Source organism: Nilaparvata lugens, chromosome 5 (assembly GCF_014356525.2).
Source record: "Nilaparvata lugens isolate BPH chromosome 5, ASM1435652v1, whole genome shotgun sequence".
In the NCBI taxonomy this organism is placed as follows: domain Eukaryota; kingdom Metazoa; phylum Arthropoda; class Insecta; order Hemiptera; family Delphacidae; genus Nilaparvata; species Nilaparvata lugens.
The window spans coordinates 15286299-15300334 of NC_052508.1; the positions used below are offsets into that span (position 1 = coordinate 15286299).

Genomic DNA, 14036 nt, shown 5'->3' on the forward strand with positions numbered 1-14036 from the left:
TTCAGCAAATATGAAGAGTACTTTGTCTTCATAATCTCAGCATGTATCTGTATGTAAAACACCCATGTATGATACACTATAGTGAGGTCCACGTTATAATGACAGTATTTGATCAAATTTGGTTTTGCTAACCTTGTCTTTGTCTATCATTCGACAAAGCCAGTGGTACTGTCCTTTTCTAGGTCCACAACCATGCCAATTATGTTTTTGACGGTGTAGAAATAAAATTAATTAATGCAGAGAATCGGCATCGCTATTCTTCTATCTTTATCCACTACCATTTTAACGTGGACCTCACTATAATCACATCAGAACTTAGGCATGATTTAAAAGTAGCCAGTTTGACGGCGTGCATTTTTGGCATTAGCCCAGTTTATCATCGTCCCGGCAGTGACACGTGGTACCTTGTTTTGTTGTCTTTTGTTTAGCGTGTGGATGTGGACGTCGTGGTTGATCAAATGTAGGTTAAGTTTAAAGTGTAAATTTTAAAGGAAAAGTTTCATATTTCATAATAGCCTATTTTGTGTTGTTCTTCTAAATTTTTAGTACAATTCATAAAATTCACTTTTTTATCGATAATAATTTATCGTTAGTAAAGCTTCTACAAGTTTTTAAGCATGTTTTGTTATTAAAAATCCTAGCAGCGTTGGTTGCGTTACTTCTCATTATTCAAATAATGTATTGAACGTTTCGTCTTTTAATTTGGACATCAATTTCCTAGTATGCAAAACTTTTTTAGTAGTTTGCTCAATATACTATTTCCTAGTAAGCAAAATACTAAAATAGTAAATTATTATCAATTTTCTAGTTTGCTAGAGTTTTTTAATAGTTTGCTCAATAAACTATTTCCTAGTAGGCAAAATCAAAATAATGATAAATTTCCTAGTAACATGCTAAAGTATTTTAAGAGTTGGCTCAATAAGCAAAATCCTGAAATAGAAAATGATATAACTGCTGAAACAGCAGTTAAAGTAGTAATCATAGTTCTTGTAATTATTTGTTTGTCAAAGTTTATAAAATTCTTATTGCGCCGGTTGAAGTGGAGAAGAAATGGTCCGAACATCATCCACACTGCTAATGAATGTCACAATGCAGTTTTGGAGTTGAGAAAGTGAGTTTTTAAATAATATTAGAAGACTCAGTTGGTTGTTTTTATTTTCAATCATGCATCATTGTAATAACTGTTCCGTAACTTTCGTGATATTAAATTGATCAATTAAAATTACCTAGATCCTAATTCATTTAATATGAATTAAAGAAACATAGCTAAAATTACATATGACTATTAAAATTTAATACTAGATGAATTCATTAATTAAAATCACCCTTTGTAACTAATATTAAGTTTTAGCGTACAGAAACTTCACCTAAAATTACAAAAACTAGAAAGAATTGATTACCCTCTTTCAGTAAAGTGCAGACATAATGGATAGCTTTAAGATTGAGAGTATTGAATATCATGCATATTATATTTAAATGGTAGCATATTATGTTTTGACCCAATACATGCTTCATATCATATCCAATACTCTAAATTTTAAAGCTTATAGTGAGGTCCACGTTATAATGACAGTATTTGATCAACTTTGGTTTTGCTATCCTTGTCTATCATTCGACAAAGCCGGTGGTACTATCCTTTTCTAGGTCCACAACGATGCCAATTATGTTTTTAACAGTGTAGAAATATAATTAATTGGTGAATAGAATCGGCATCGCTATTCTTCTATCTTTATCCACTGCCATTATAACGTGGACCTCACTATACCAAAAGTGGTACGGAACTCTGGTAGAATGAACATATTTGTCCAAACATCGTCACAAATAAAGAAGTTCATTATTCTATTCACATTATGACAAAATTTTTTCTTAAAAAGTTAATTTTGTTGTGTGAAGTATATCACACTTTTTTGGTGTATTTTACACGACGTGCTCGGTAATACATAGTGTATAATACATGTAAACAATGTAGCTCGGAATGGATCAAGTGACCATCATCTTTAATTCTGAAGTATGAGAGCCGGTTTCTGAAATCGGAATTTACCTAAGTTCTAGACTTTAACTGGCTTTGAACTCTGGAGTCAGAAAATTGGTTTTCCGAGTCAGAGCGTTAACGTAGTCAAGGACTTAAATAGACTCTGGAGTTTAGAGATCACGTTAGACCCTGAAGTTTATAATTTTGCTTTCTGAGTGAAGGGCTTATAAGTCCAGGACTTGAATTAGATTCTCGCCTCTTTCCGAGTCAAGGATTTATCAAAAATCGTTAAGTCCAGGACTTAAAACATCGTGATTTTAAGTGCCGGTTTCCGAGCTCGGGATTTATAAGTTCTGGACTTACACAGAGTCCAGGACTAAAATAATCTCTCGGGTCTAAATTGACTTTCTGAGTCACGATTTTATCTTCTAAACTCCAGAGTCTATCAAGTTCTCGACTTATTTGAGTCCAGGACTTTAACGCTGTAAACGTGAGGGAAATTCACAAGAAAGGTTTTGCTTTGAATAGGCCCACAAAGAAATCGGAACGTATTTTTACAAAATAGTTGGGAGAGCATGCTCATTTGAATTGTCCCGCTGCAATCATTTGTTTCCGTTTTGCTATAATGCCAACAATACAACAGCAAAATATTGTGAATTTCCCTCACGTTTACAGCGTTAAAGTCCTGGACTCAAATAAGTCGAGAACTTGATAGACTCCGGAGTTTAGAAGATAAAATTGTGACTCATAAAGTCAATTTAGACCCGAGAGCTTATTTAAGTCCTGGACTCTGTAAGTCCAGAACTTATAGATCCCGAGCTCGGAAACCGGCCCCAATTGTAACTATTTTTTTTATTTTGTTTTTCTCTTCCTATATGTGATGATCTGTCTAATCCAATATAAGTGTAAAGACTAATATACTACATACTTATCAGTCATCGATTAATATGCCATTTTATACTTATATTAATTAATATTTCATTTTTATAATGAAATTCAATTCATTTTTCAGAAAATGTAAAGATGTCCGGGTCATAGGACTGGATTGTGAATGGGTTTTTGAAGGCAGGATCGCTCTCCTTCAATTGGCTTCAATTGACGGCTATTGCTCACTAATTCGACCTTTGTGCTCTACGCCATGTCCCAAGTTCATTAGAATAAGTACTGTATCTACATGGGGTTTTCTTCTCACATGGGGTCAAAACAAAAAATAAATTTAAAAAGATAATCATAGTGGGCGGCAAAGTTAGAGTATATCAGAGAAGGTAACTGGGAGTTTTAAAAATAGTCCATGTTCTCAAATGTGTCAGAAACATTTTGGAGTGGCGAAGGTAGGATAGAAGCATAGAGCAGCCCCGGGCTTAGAAGAATGGCGCCCTGGGTAAATGTTCTACTGGAGCCCCCCTCATTACTATAATGTAAAAGCAAATAATCTATGATAGGCCTACTTATATCTTATGAAGTGATAACAGGAGATATAACAAGATCACGTCTTTCAAACACAAGATTGTAGGTCTCTTAAATTCTTCAGACGATTCAAAGCGGAAAATCATCTCCAGAGTAGTTGGTGACTGCTCTGCTTGGAAATATATTCTAACAGCTACTTCAAGATTTGAGAAAGTAAACTTCAATTCATGTTCTATAATTTATTTAAACACGTCATGTATTCCACCAAGTTCTTCCTGTTTCCCATACATTTTGAAGTGCAGACATTCATTTTCAAATTCACTTCTTATGTCATTAAGGTAGGAGGCATAAAGTTTGTTCGCAGCTTGCAGTATGGCCTCTTTCTGTGATCCTTTTTGAACAAGAGCAGAGAGTATGGTATTTGAATCTTATCAGTTGAATTTTTAAAAGAGTTATCTATATAATAAGAGAGAGTAGGGTTGTGTTTGTTCGCATCAAAACATGTCAACTTGTGGATTGCATACCGGAAAACCGGGATGGATTTAGATCTCCAAATTTTGCACATAGATTCTAAAGATATCAATCTCGTGCACCTGGAAGCCCGAATTTCAATTTTCCTTCTAGATTTTTCATAATTTATGTTCAAATTTCATTATGGGACATGACATTTTTTATACAACGAGCATTGCTTACATTGTTGTAAAATTTGTTTGTTTATAAGTGAGGAACTTATAGCGTTAGTACAAGACATCATACTACCGCAGCCGCGCTCTAGTGCTCGGCTTCGGCGCGAGTGTTCTCGGATCGATTCCCGAATTTTCCACTTTTTTTTGTTCTTAATTTTTTCCCTCGAAACGTATAATTATAAATACTTTTTGAAGGAAGTGTTTTCATTATGTTTGAACTTGAATTTCATCAAATAATATATTACAGAGTGGGTGAAAAGTCCAAGAACGCCTTAATATCTCATACACAAAGGTAATTTGATGGTGGGTGTGATTGGGGTTCCTACTAAAATTGAAAATACTACTTCACTATGACTTCAAAAATCTGGTCCGACATCTTCGATACGCCATTTTGAATCCAAATTTGTTTTTTTAAGAAGGAAGGTGGTCATCCCATACATGGTTTCAATACGAATTTTAAGGCAATTTCACGGAATCTCGAACCCTTTGGAAGACTTTTTAAAATTTCCTATTGAAATCATGTATTGCATGACCACCTTCATTTAAAAAAACAAAGTTGCATTCAATATGGCAGACCAGATTTCGAAGTCATAGTAGAGTAGTATTTTCAATTTTAGTAGGAACCCCAATCACACCCACCGTCAAATTACCTTTGAGTATGAGATATTAAGCAGTTCTCAAACTTTTCTCCCACTCTGTAAGTAAAATTTTTCAACCAGTGTAAATGAAAGGACTTGGGTTCCATGCTGTTTTATTGTAATTCATAAGAAAAGCATTATCACAATAAAATTAGTACCGTAATCGAACATCATTGTTTGGATTATTCTAAACACTTTGGAGGTAAAACCAATGCGATATCTCTCACAATAACTGAATAACAAGCGATATAAAAATTTCTGTCAATAATGACCGCCATCTTGTATTTTTCAATGATGTCAAAAATTTTCGTTGTTTCCATCATCAATATTCTTGTTCATCTTGTTGTAACGAAGAGATTGAGACCATTTGCAAGTCTCTATCTTAAATTAGTCATGAAAAAATCGATTTTATAGTTCTAGCTTGTTACCTCATGCGTATGGAAAAACGCACCAGAAATCATGCAGGTTTTTCTTTGGAGGGCGCTGGAGAACTCATTTTTTGACGTACAGCGCATGAAAATATATCGTTCCAAAGTTGAAAAAACGCTCTAAATGTCATAGATTTAAAATTTCATAGATTTAATAAAAGAAGTGATAATGAAATGAAATTTGAAAAAAAATAGAAAAAACGTTTTTTGGGCTTTTTAAGGTTATAACTAAAAAAAATATGCGTTTTAGAGGAACATTTCATAGAATAAAAATTGTAGAGGAAGATTTTAAAAATATTTTAGTCTGAAAAAACGGTTCAATATCTTGAACGGTTATTGAAATACAAGCGATATAGCAAAACCCTGAAAATTTTGGCGGCCATCTTGTTTCCGAGGTGTTTGCCTGTGATTTCGACTTATCATCATCACGATCCTTATTATGCTAGACCTAACGAAGAAATTGAGACATCTTCCACGGCTGTTACTCAAAAATGACCACGGAATGACATTTGCGCCCGGACTATGTATTTTTTATGCAGAATTTGAGTCAAAGTTTACTACATAATTACGCTAATTACCATAATATGGTTCAGCGAGTAGATATACTATATCTCCTACCCTAGATTCTCTTCAATAGTGAGGTCCTCGTTATAATGGCAATGGCGAAAGATAGGAGAGCAGGGTTGTCGATTCTCTGCCATTATAACGTGGACATCACTATAGATATTTGAAACATCCCCTGCAAGGATTTATGTCTGACATTTTGCTGCTCTTTTGTAGGCACTGCTGTCTGATAGATCGATAATAAAGACTGGCGTGGCAGTTAACAGTGATGCGAGCAGACTGTTGCGAGACTACGGCGTACGTTGCAATGGAGTGCTGGACTTGAGGTACATGGCCCAGGCTGTCGGATCGGTGCCTGCGGGCCTCGGAAAGATGTCCAATCTCTATTTGAGTGAGTATTTTATGCCGCATCCACTTATTTACCCAATGAAGGCCAATGTCGACCAGCGCTAGTGTGTAAATTGGTGGTTTGCTAGCGCTGGCCTTCAATGGCCTTCATTTGTCTTCATTCGGTAAACAGACTGGGCCAAAATGTAGATGCGGCATCAATCATTATTGCTTTTCTTGAATATAATCACTATAGTGAGGTCCACGTTATAATGGCAGTATTCGATTAACATTGGTGTCAATCCTTGTCTATCATTCACAAAGCAGATAGTGCTGTCCTCTTCTAGGTCTGCAAAGTTGCCAGATCGTTTTTTAACAATATAAAAATATTATTACTTAACAAAATATTCCATCTCAATAATGAAAATTTATTATTTAATCATTGAAAATATATTTTCTTGAATGTAATAGAATTGGCTTACTTGACTTAATTCCTATAACTCCAGTTGGAGCATAGGGCATCCACGAATAGCCGCCATCCCTCTCTATTATCTGCCATCCTTCTCACCTCCCGCCATGTCTTTCCCACCTTGCCAAGCTCTTTCTCCACTGTTCGCCTCCATGAAATCCTTGGCCTTCCTTTTTTTCTTCTCCCCTGAGGATTCCCCACTGCAAAGCATCCTTTTCTATTGCTCCATCTCTTTTCCTCAAAGTATGGCCTATCCACCTCTATTTCCTCTTCCTGATCTCAATGTCTCTGGGCATCTGTCCTGTATTGTGCCAGAGCTCTTCATTTTAAATCATATCTGGCCACCACACGCACTCAATCTTTCGCAGACACCGATTGATGAAGACTTGGAGTCTTTTACGGATTTCAGCTGTTACCTTCCATGTCTCGCAACCGTAGAGGAGGACAGACTTCACATTTGAATTGAAAATTCGTAGCTTCGTCTGTTTCGAGATTTTATTGTTCCTCCATACTGTATACAGCTGTGAAAAGACCCCATTTGCTTTTCTAATGCGAGTTTTGACATCATCCTCGGCACCTCCCTCAGGATTTACCATGCTGCCTAAATAAACAAATGAGTCCACCCTCTCTATTCTCCTCCCATGTATTTCAAAACTTTCCCCTCCATGAACATTGACCACCATCTCCTTCGTTTTTGCCTCATTAATCTTCAGGCCTACATTTTTAGCAACCTCACTCAGTGCCAGCAGCTTTTCTCTCATGTCACTGTGTCTTTGTGCCAGAAGACAAAGGTCATCTGCAAAATCCAAGTCTTCAAGTCTGTTTTGCATCCCCCATTGAATACCTCTTTTCCTTCTGTTCAGTGATGTTTTCATAACCATGTCTAGCACAGTAACAAAGAGGATAGGTGACAGAATGCAGCCCTGCTTTACACCAGATGTTACATCAATTGGGTTGATAACACACCATCATGAATTATTTGACATTTGTAACCATCATATAAGCCCTTAATTAGATTCAAGATATTTGGTGGAATGCCATATATTTCCAAAATCCTCCACATGCATTCTCTGTCAATGGAATCAAAAGCTTTCTCAAAGTCGATAAACGCTAAATATAGGGGGCTCTGCCATTCTGCACTCTGTTCAATGATGATTCTCAGAGTGTTAATGAGATCAATGCAGCTACGGTTTTCTCTAAATCCAGCCTGTTCTTTTCTCAGTTGTAGTTCAATTGAAGGTTTTATTCTACCAAGGATTATTCTGGCCAGCACCTTGCTCACAATAGACAGCAGGGTAATGCCTCTCCAGTTGTCACATTTTGTGATGTCCCCCTTTTTTGGAATTTTCACAATTATACCTTTTTCCACTGCTCGGGTATTACTTCCTCTACCCAAATCATCTTCAAAAGGGGTTCCAAAATCTCTGCTGTCAGTTCTGGGTCTAGTTTGAACACTTCTGGTGGGAGATTGTCAATTCCAGCTGCTTTTCCAGCTTTCAATGTCCTAATTGCTTCAATGATCTGATTCCTTGTTGGAGGATCTACACTTATCTCAAGAGCTATATTTTCATTTTGAGCAAAACCCTGCTCCGCACCTGCATTTCCTCTGTTTAATACTTCTTCAAAGTGCTCCTCCCATCTTTTCATTTGTTCCACTTGTGATGAAAGTAACATACCTTGCTTATCTTTAATGGGTCTCTTCTTGCGAAAGCCATTCTTTCCCAGCATAAATAATAATATCGTGTGACCTGGCTGGCTCAGGTCTGGGGTCAGAGTTTTCAGGTCGCAACTGATCAATTTCAGGGCCTCTGACATGACCTAACGACAGCTTTTTAGGCAGCCGGGACCGACGGCTTAACGTGTCCATCCGAAACACGGGAGTGGCCCGAGAAAAATATCTTGCCCAGGCTGGGATTCGAACCCGGGCCTTTGGATTACAAAGCCAGCATCTAATCCACTCGACTACGGCCACTCCTTCCTTGGTGTTCCACTGAACCCTTCTGCAAGGCAGCAGTTTTTAGAGAAAATTTGGAAAACGAAGAGTTTGTCAAGGAAGACAGATATGAAAGAAAGTTTGTGCGTGACTCTTTGGATGGTGGGTAAAACGCGGTGCGCCCCCCCCCCCACCATCCGACAAGTCACGCACATAGCACATAGGAGAGGGCGGCTCAAAAGCAAAGTCAATGGAAAAACAGCCGCCCTAGGATGAAAGGTCTCCGGAGCAAAAGGAAGAGAAGAAGGGATTTGGGAAGAAGGCTCCGGAGTGGGTGTCTACAGTTGCATGAAGCAACTGGGCGATGGGTTCCCCGACGCCGTTGAATGTAATAGAATTGATAATTTTAAAACAAGAATGAACAGTTAATATTACATCAGATATACCGATATCAGCTATCCTTTATGGAAGGCAGTGGCATGGCAGATAATTGGCGACGCTTTTCTTCTATCTTTCTCCAATGTTATAAAGTGAGCCTCACTGTAGAGCACTTTCATTTTTGAAAAACAAAAGTTCAAAGTACTCTTTTTTGAAAATAATTAACAACAGCCTCTCCTATCGTGCAATTTAGAACAATGAAATTGAAAAACAAATCATAAAATAGGATATTAATCTAGAGAATCCAGAGTAATTTTGTCCTGTCTAAGCTCAATGGAATCCAGTTAAACTGGCACTATGCAAACGGCACTTAAAAATTTAAAGAGCAGCTCGTCAATGATTTGATATTTGAAATAACTTGGAAGTTTGAATAACTAAATCATTTAAAAACAATTATAAAACGACATTAAAAAAAATATTTTATTATATTCATACATTGAATCATAATCAAATTGCCCTCTGTGGGTTGGAGGAGCTTTGAGTCGACATTGTACTCAAGAATGTGTTGAAAATCAGAATTAACCCACAGTATCCATGCTTGTCGTGGGAGGCAACTAAAATGGACCTCAAGGCAACTCCAGAAGTTGCCTTGCCTTCAAACCCACGGGATCTGCCCCATCAAGGCAGCTTCGGAGGGGCAAAAAGAAAAACCGAGAGACCAGAGATGGGTGAAACTCCAGGCACAAATGTGGGTCAAGAGGCTGAGACGAGGGTGGCCGGGCGCCCTAGAGGCAGTTTGGCGTGCACTCTCTCAGCAGAAGGACCTACAAAAAGGCCAGGAGTGGAACTCACGTAGTTCACGAGTTTTTTGGGTGGAGAGGCCAAAACTCACCACTGCTCAAAGAAGGGCGGCCATTTAGGCAAAACTTCTTGGGAGAGATGAGGCTTTTGACCCTACGAAGTTTCGGAAGGGCGAAAAGAAAAAACCCAAGAGACCAGTGATGAATGAAAAACCAGGCACAAATGTGGATCAAGAAGCTGAGTCATGGGTGGCCAGGCGCCCTAGAGGCAATTTGGCCGCCTCTTCCTCGGCGGAAGGACCTACAAAGAAGGCCAGGAGTAGAACTCACACGTTGGTCACGAGGACTAATCAGTCTGAAGAGACTGCCAAGCATATCACACTGGATTGCAACAAGCAACCGTGTGATGAATGGGATGTTAGTATAGGGAAAAACTCCATCCTGGTTCTTGAAAAGAACACAGGTATTTTTGTCTAACATACTACTTGGGAACACAATAAGCTTCGGTTGACGTGTGGAGTTCCTTGAACCTTTGGATCCTTGGATACGTCCCTTTAAAAACAATAATCAAATTACAGAAATGAAAAATCATAGCTCACAACTACATCTAAATTAAACATGATTTACCATCTGAGTCATTTTAAAAAATTCTTGTTGTAATCGAACTGTGACACACTATTAAGAAACAAATAAAATTGTATTTTTTATTTGTTGGTAGATAAAGAACTGGATAAAGATCGGAGCATCGCGTGCAGCAACTGGGAAGCCGGCTGTCTCTCAGAGAGGCAAATCCAATATGCCGCAGATGACGCCTTAGTGTCCGTCCAGTTGTTCCAATATTTCAACAATCTAATGGTAAGTGTTGATTTCATTAACTATTAACAAGTTACTGTGTCACAAGTCTACAAAGGATGGGCTTACTTCTAGTCACTGGAGCTTTCAGGAGCAGCCCGTCAGCAACTCTTGAAGTTGCTCTTGGCTACTGCCATTTAACATTTTTATCATGGCAGAAGCACGGAAATCAGCCTATCGACTGAAAGTTGCAGGCCAATGGAGAGAAGGCCTGTCTGGAACAGGCCACTGCACAATCACCAAAGCTGTTGCTCACAGCCTGTGCTTGAAATGACGTCAGATGTCATGAGCACGGAATTGGTTTTTACTAAACCTTTCTCTGTTAAATTCTGCTCTAGAGAGGAGTGGAAGTCTGAGGAAGGACCCTATCCCAAAAGAGGCAGCCTTGTCTGGTATACAGATGGTTCTCTCATTGAAGGGAAATCTGGCTACGGGGTGTACAGTTATTCACCTAGAACACAAGTTTATGCAAGTCTGGGACAACACTGTACCATCTTTCTGGCAGAGATTTGGGGCATCATGGCTTGTGCCAACATAGGCTTTGCCAGGTGCTATTGCAATAAGCATATAGTAATCCTGTCAGATTGTCAGGCAGCTCTCAAGGCTCTTGACTCCAATGAAATCAATCAAGTCCAATTGGTGTGCGAGTGCCACAAAACACTCAGCAGGCTTGCAACTCTGTGCATCTTGGTAGAGTACCTGGCCATGTAAGCATAGGAGGTAATGAGCGTGCAGATGAGCTTGCTAAGCGGGGTTCTAGTATGCCATTCTTTGGCCCGAGCCAGGCTGTGGCATAAGTAAAACAACTGCCTTCCACACAATAAGTAAATGGTCAAGGGACTTACACCACGAGCAATGGCAGGGTCATCCTGGTCAAGCACTTGGCAAAAGGCTGCTAGCAGACGCAAGCCCTCGCTTCACCAGCTGGCTGGTGAGTCTGGGTAGAGGTCAGGTCAAGCAGGTGATTGCCCTGATAACTGGACATGGCCACTTCAGGAAACATCTCCACACAATTGGACTCAGAAATGAAAGCCAGATGTGTAGGCTTTGTAATCAGTCTGAGAGACTGCCAAGCATATTGTACTAGATTGCGAAGTCTTGGAGCTAGAAGAAGTGCTCTGTTTGGCTGCAAGCAACCAGGTGAGGAGTGGGATGTTGGTATAGGGAAAAACTCCATCCTGGTCTTGAAAAGAACACAGGTATTTTTGTCTAACATACTACTTGGGAACACAATAAGCTTCGGTTGACGTGGGGAGTTCCTTGAACCTTTGGATCCTTGGATACGTCTCTTCAAAAACAATAATCAAATTACAGAATGAAAAAACCATAGCTAACAACTACATCTAAATTACACTGATTTACCATCTGAGTCATTTTAAAAAATTTTGTTGTAATCGAACTTGTGACACTATTAAGAAACTAATAAAATTGTATTTTTTATTTGTTGGTAGATAAAGAACTGGATAAAGATCGGAGCATCGCGTGCAGCAACTGGGAAGCCGGCTGTCTCTCAGAGAGGCAAATCCAATATGCCGCAGATGACGCCTTAGTGTCCGTCCAGTTGTTCCAATATTTCAACAATCTAATGGTAAGTGTTGATTTCATTAACTATTAACAAGTTACTGTGTCACAAGTCTACAAAGGATGGGCACACTTCTAGTCACTGGAGCTTTCAGGAGCAGCCCGTCAGCAACTCTTGAAGTTGCTCTTGGCTTACTGCCATTGAACATTTATATTATGGCAGAAGCACGGAAATCAGCCTATCGACTGAAAGTTGCAGGCCAATGGAGAGAAGGCCTGTCTGGAACAGGCCACTGCACATCACCAAAGCTGTTGCTCGCAGCCTGTGCTTGAATGACGTCAGATGTTTCATGAGCACGGAATTGGTTTTTACTAAACCTTTCTCTGTTAAATCTGCTCTAGAGAGGAGTGGAAGTCTGAGGAAGGACCCTATCCCAAAAGAGGCAGCCTTGTCTGGATACAGATGGTTCTCTCATTGAAGGGAAATCTGGCTACGGGGTGTACAGTTATTCACCTAGAACACAAGTTTATGCAAGTCTGGGACAACACTGTACATCTTTCGGCAGAGATTTGGGGCATCATGGCTTGTGCCAACATAGGCTTTGCCAGGTGCTATTGCAATAAGCATATAGTAATCCTGTCAGATTGTCAGGCAGGTCTCAAGGCTCTTGACTCCAATGAAATCAAGTCCAAATTGGTGTGGGAGTGCCACAAAACACTCAGCAGGCTTGCAACTCTGTGCTTCTTGGTCGAGTACCTGGCCATGTAAGCATAGGAGGTAATGAGCGTGCAGATGAGCTTGCTAAGCGGGGTTCTAGTATGCCATTCTTTGGCCCAGAGCCAGGCTGTGGCATAAGTAAAACAACTGCCTTCCACACAATAAGTAAATGGTCAAGGGACTTACACCACGAGCAATGGCAGGGTCATCCTGGTCAAGCACTTGGCAAAAGGCTGCTAGCAGACAAAGCCCGCTTCACCAGCTGGCTGGTGAGTCTGGGTAGAGGTCAGGTCAAGCAGGTGATTGCCCTGATAACTGGACATGGCCACTTCAGGAAACATCTCCACACAATTGGACTCAGAAATGAAAGCCAGATGTGTAGGCTTTGTAATCAGTCTGAGAGACTGCAAGCATATTGTACTAGATTGCGAAAGTCTTGGAGCTAGAAGAAGTGCTCTGTTTGGCTGCAAGCAACCAGGTGAGGAGTGGGATGTTGGTATAGGGAAAAAACTTCAGGACCTTGTAAAGGACACGGGAGTTGGTTTGCCTAACTAACATACTTTGGGACACACAATAAGCTTTGGTTGACGTGTGAGGTTCTTTGAACCTTTGGATCTTTGAATCCGTCCCTTCAAAAACATAAACAAAGTTACTGTGTTGTAAATCCATTCTTCATTAGTCAAGCAATAAACGCTTATTTTATTGTTGAAAGTTGAATCACATGTATATTTATGCCTTCAAATTCGTTAACAACTCTTTTTTTCACAGTTGAAACGAGATTTATCCTGGTACAAGCGATTGTTCTGGAGCTACAAAAAAGTGTGGGCTCGGGTTGAATGGTACTGGCGATCCTACATCGATCTTCCGTTCCCTGGCGATCCGTTCCCCCGCGAAATTAATATTCGAAGAATTCCCCAGCCATTCTTTTTTATGAATCAATAATCGAGAAATTCATTGGCCATAAAACAACATTAAAAAAGTAAGCAATAGGCTTTATAAGTAAAATATCACAAAGGTAGACTATACAAACGATCAAATTTACACAACATACACATTCAAATAATCCAGGTACTCATTAACAGTATAGAGCTTCAGACTTGAGCCATTTATCAACAGCAATACAAAACGTTTTCAATGGTAACTGCTTAACATTTTATCTGGTAGTAAATTAAACATGCCAATTTGTAGGTACCTATGACTTTTCAGAGTTTTAGTCAATCTAACTGTAGACATAGTACACATAGTACACTGTACACTTTACACTAGACATAGGGATAACTACTGTAGACCTACAGTTAGATTGACTAAGACTATTAGATTGATGTTAGAGTTATATATATATA

The 14036-nt window shown here is 39.2% G+C and overlaps 1 protein-coding gene across 1 annotated transcript; it reads left to right on the forward strand.

The window, feature by feature from the left end:
- The first annotated feature begins 420 nt into the window (after nt 1-420).
- On the forward strand, nt 421-14036 carry LOC120351247 (exonuclease 3'-5' domain-containing protein 2-like). The gene is made up of 5 exons (XM_039427732.1): nt 421-588; nt 1011-1111; nt 5912-6086; nt 10321-10457; nt 13462-14036. The coding sequence occupies exons 2-5, from the start codon at nt 1082-1084 to the stop codon at nt 13633-13635; spliced, it is 516 nt and encodes a 171-aa protein (XP_039283666.1). The 5' UTR covers nt 421-588; nt 1011-1081; the 3' UTR covers nt 13636-14036.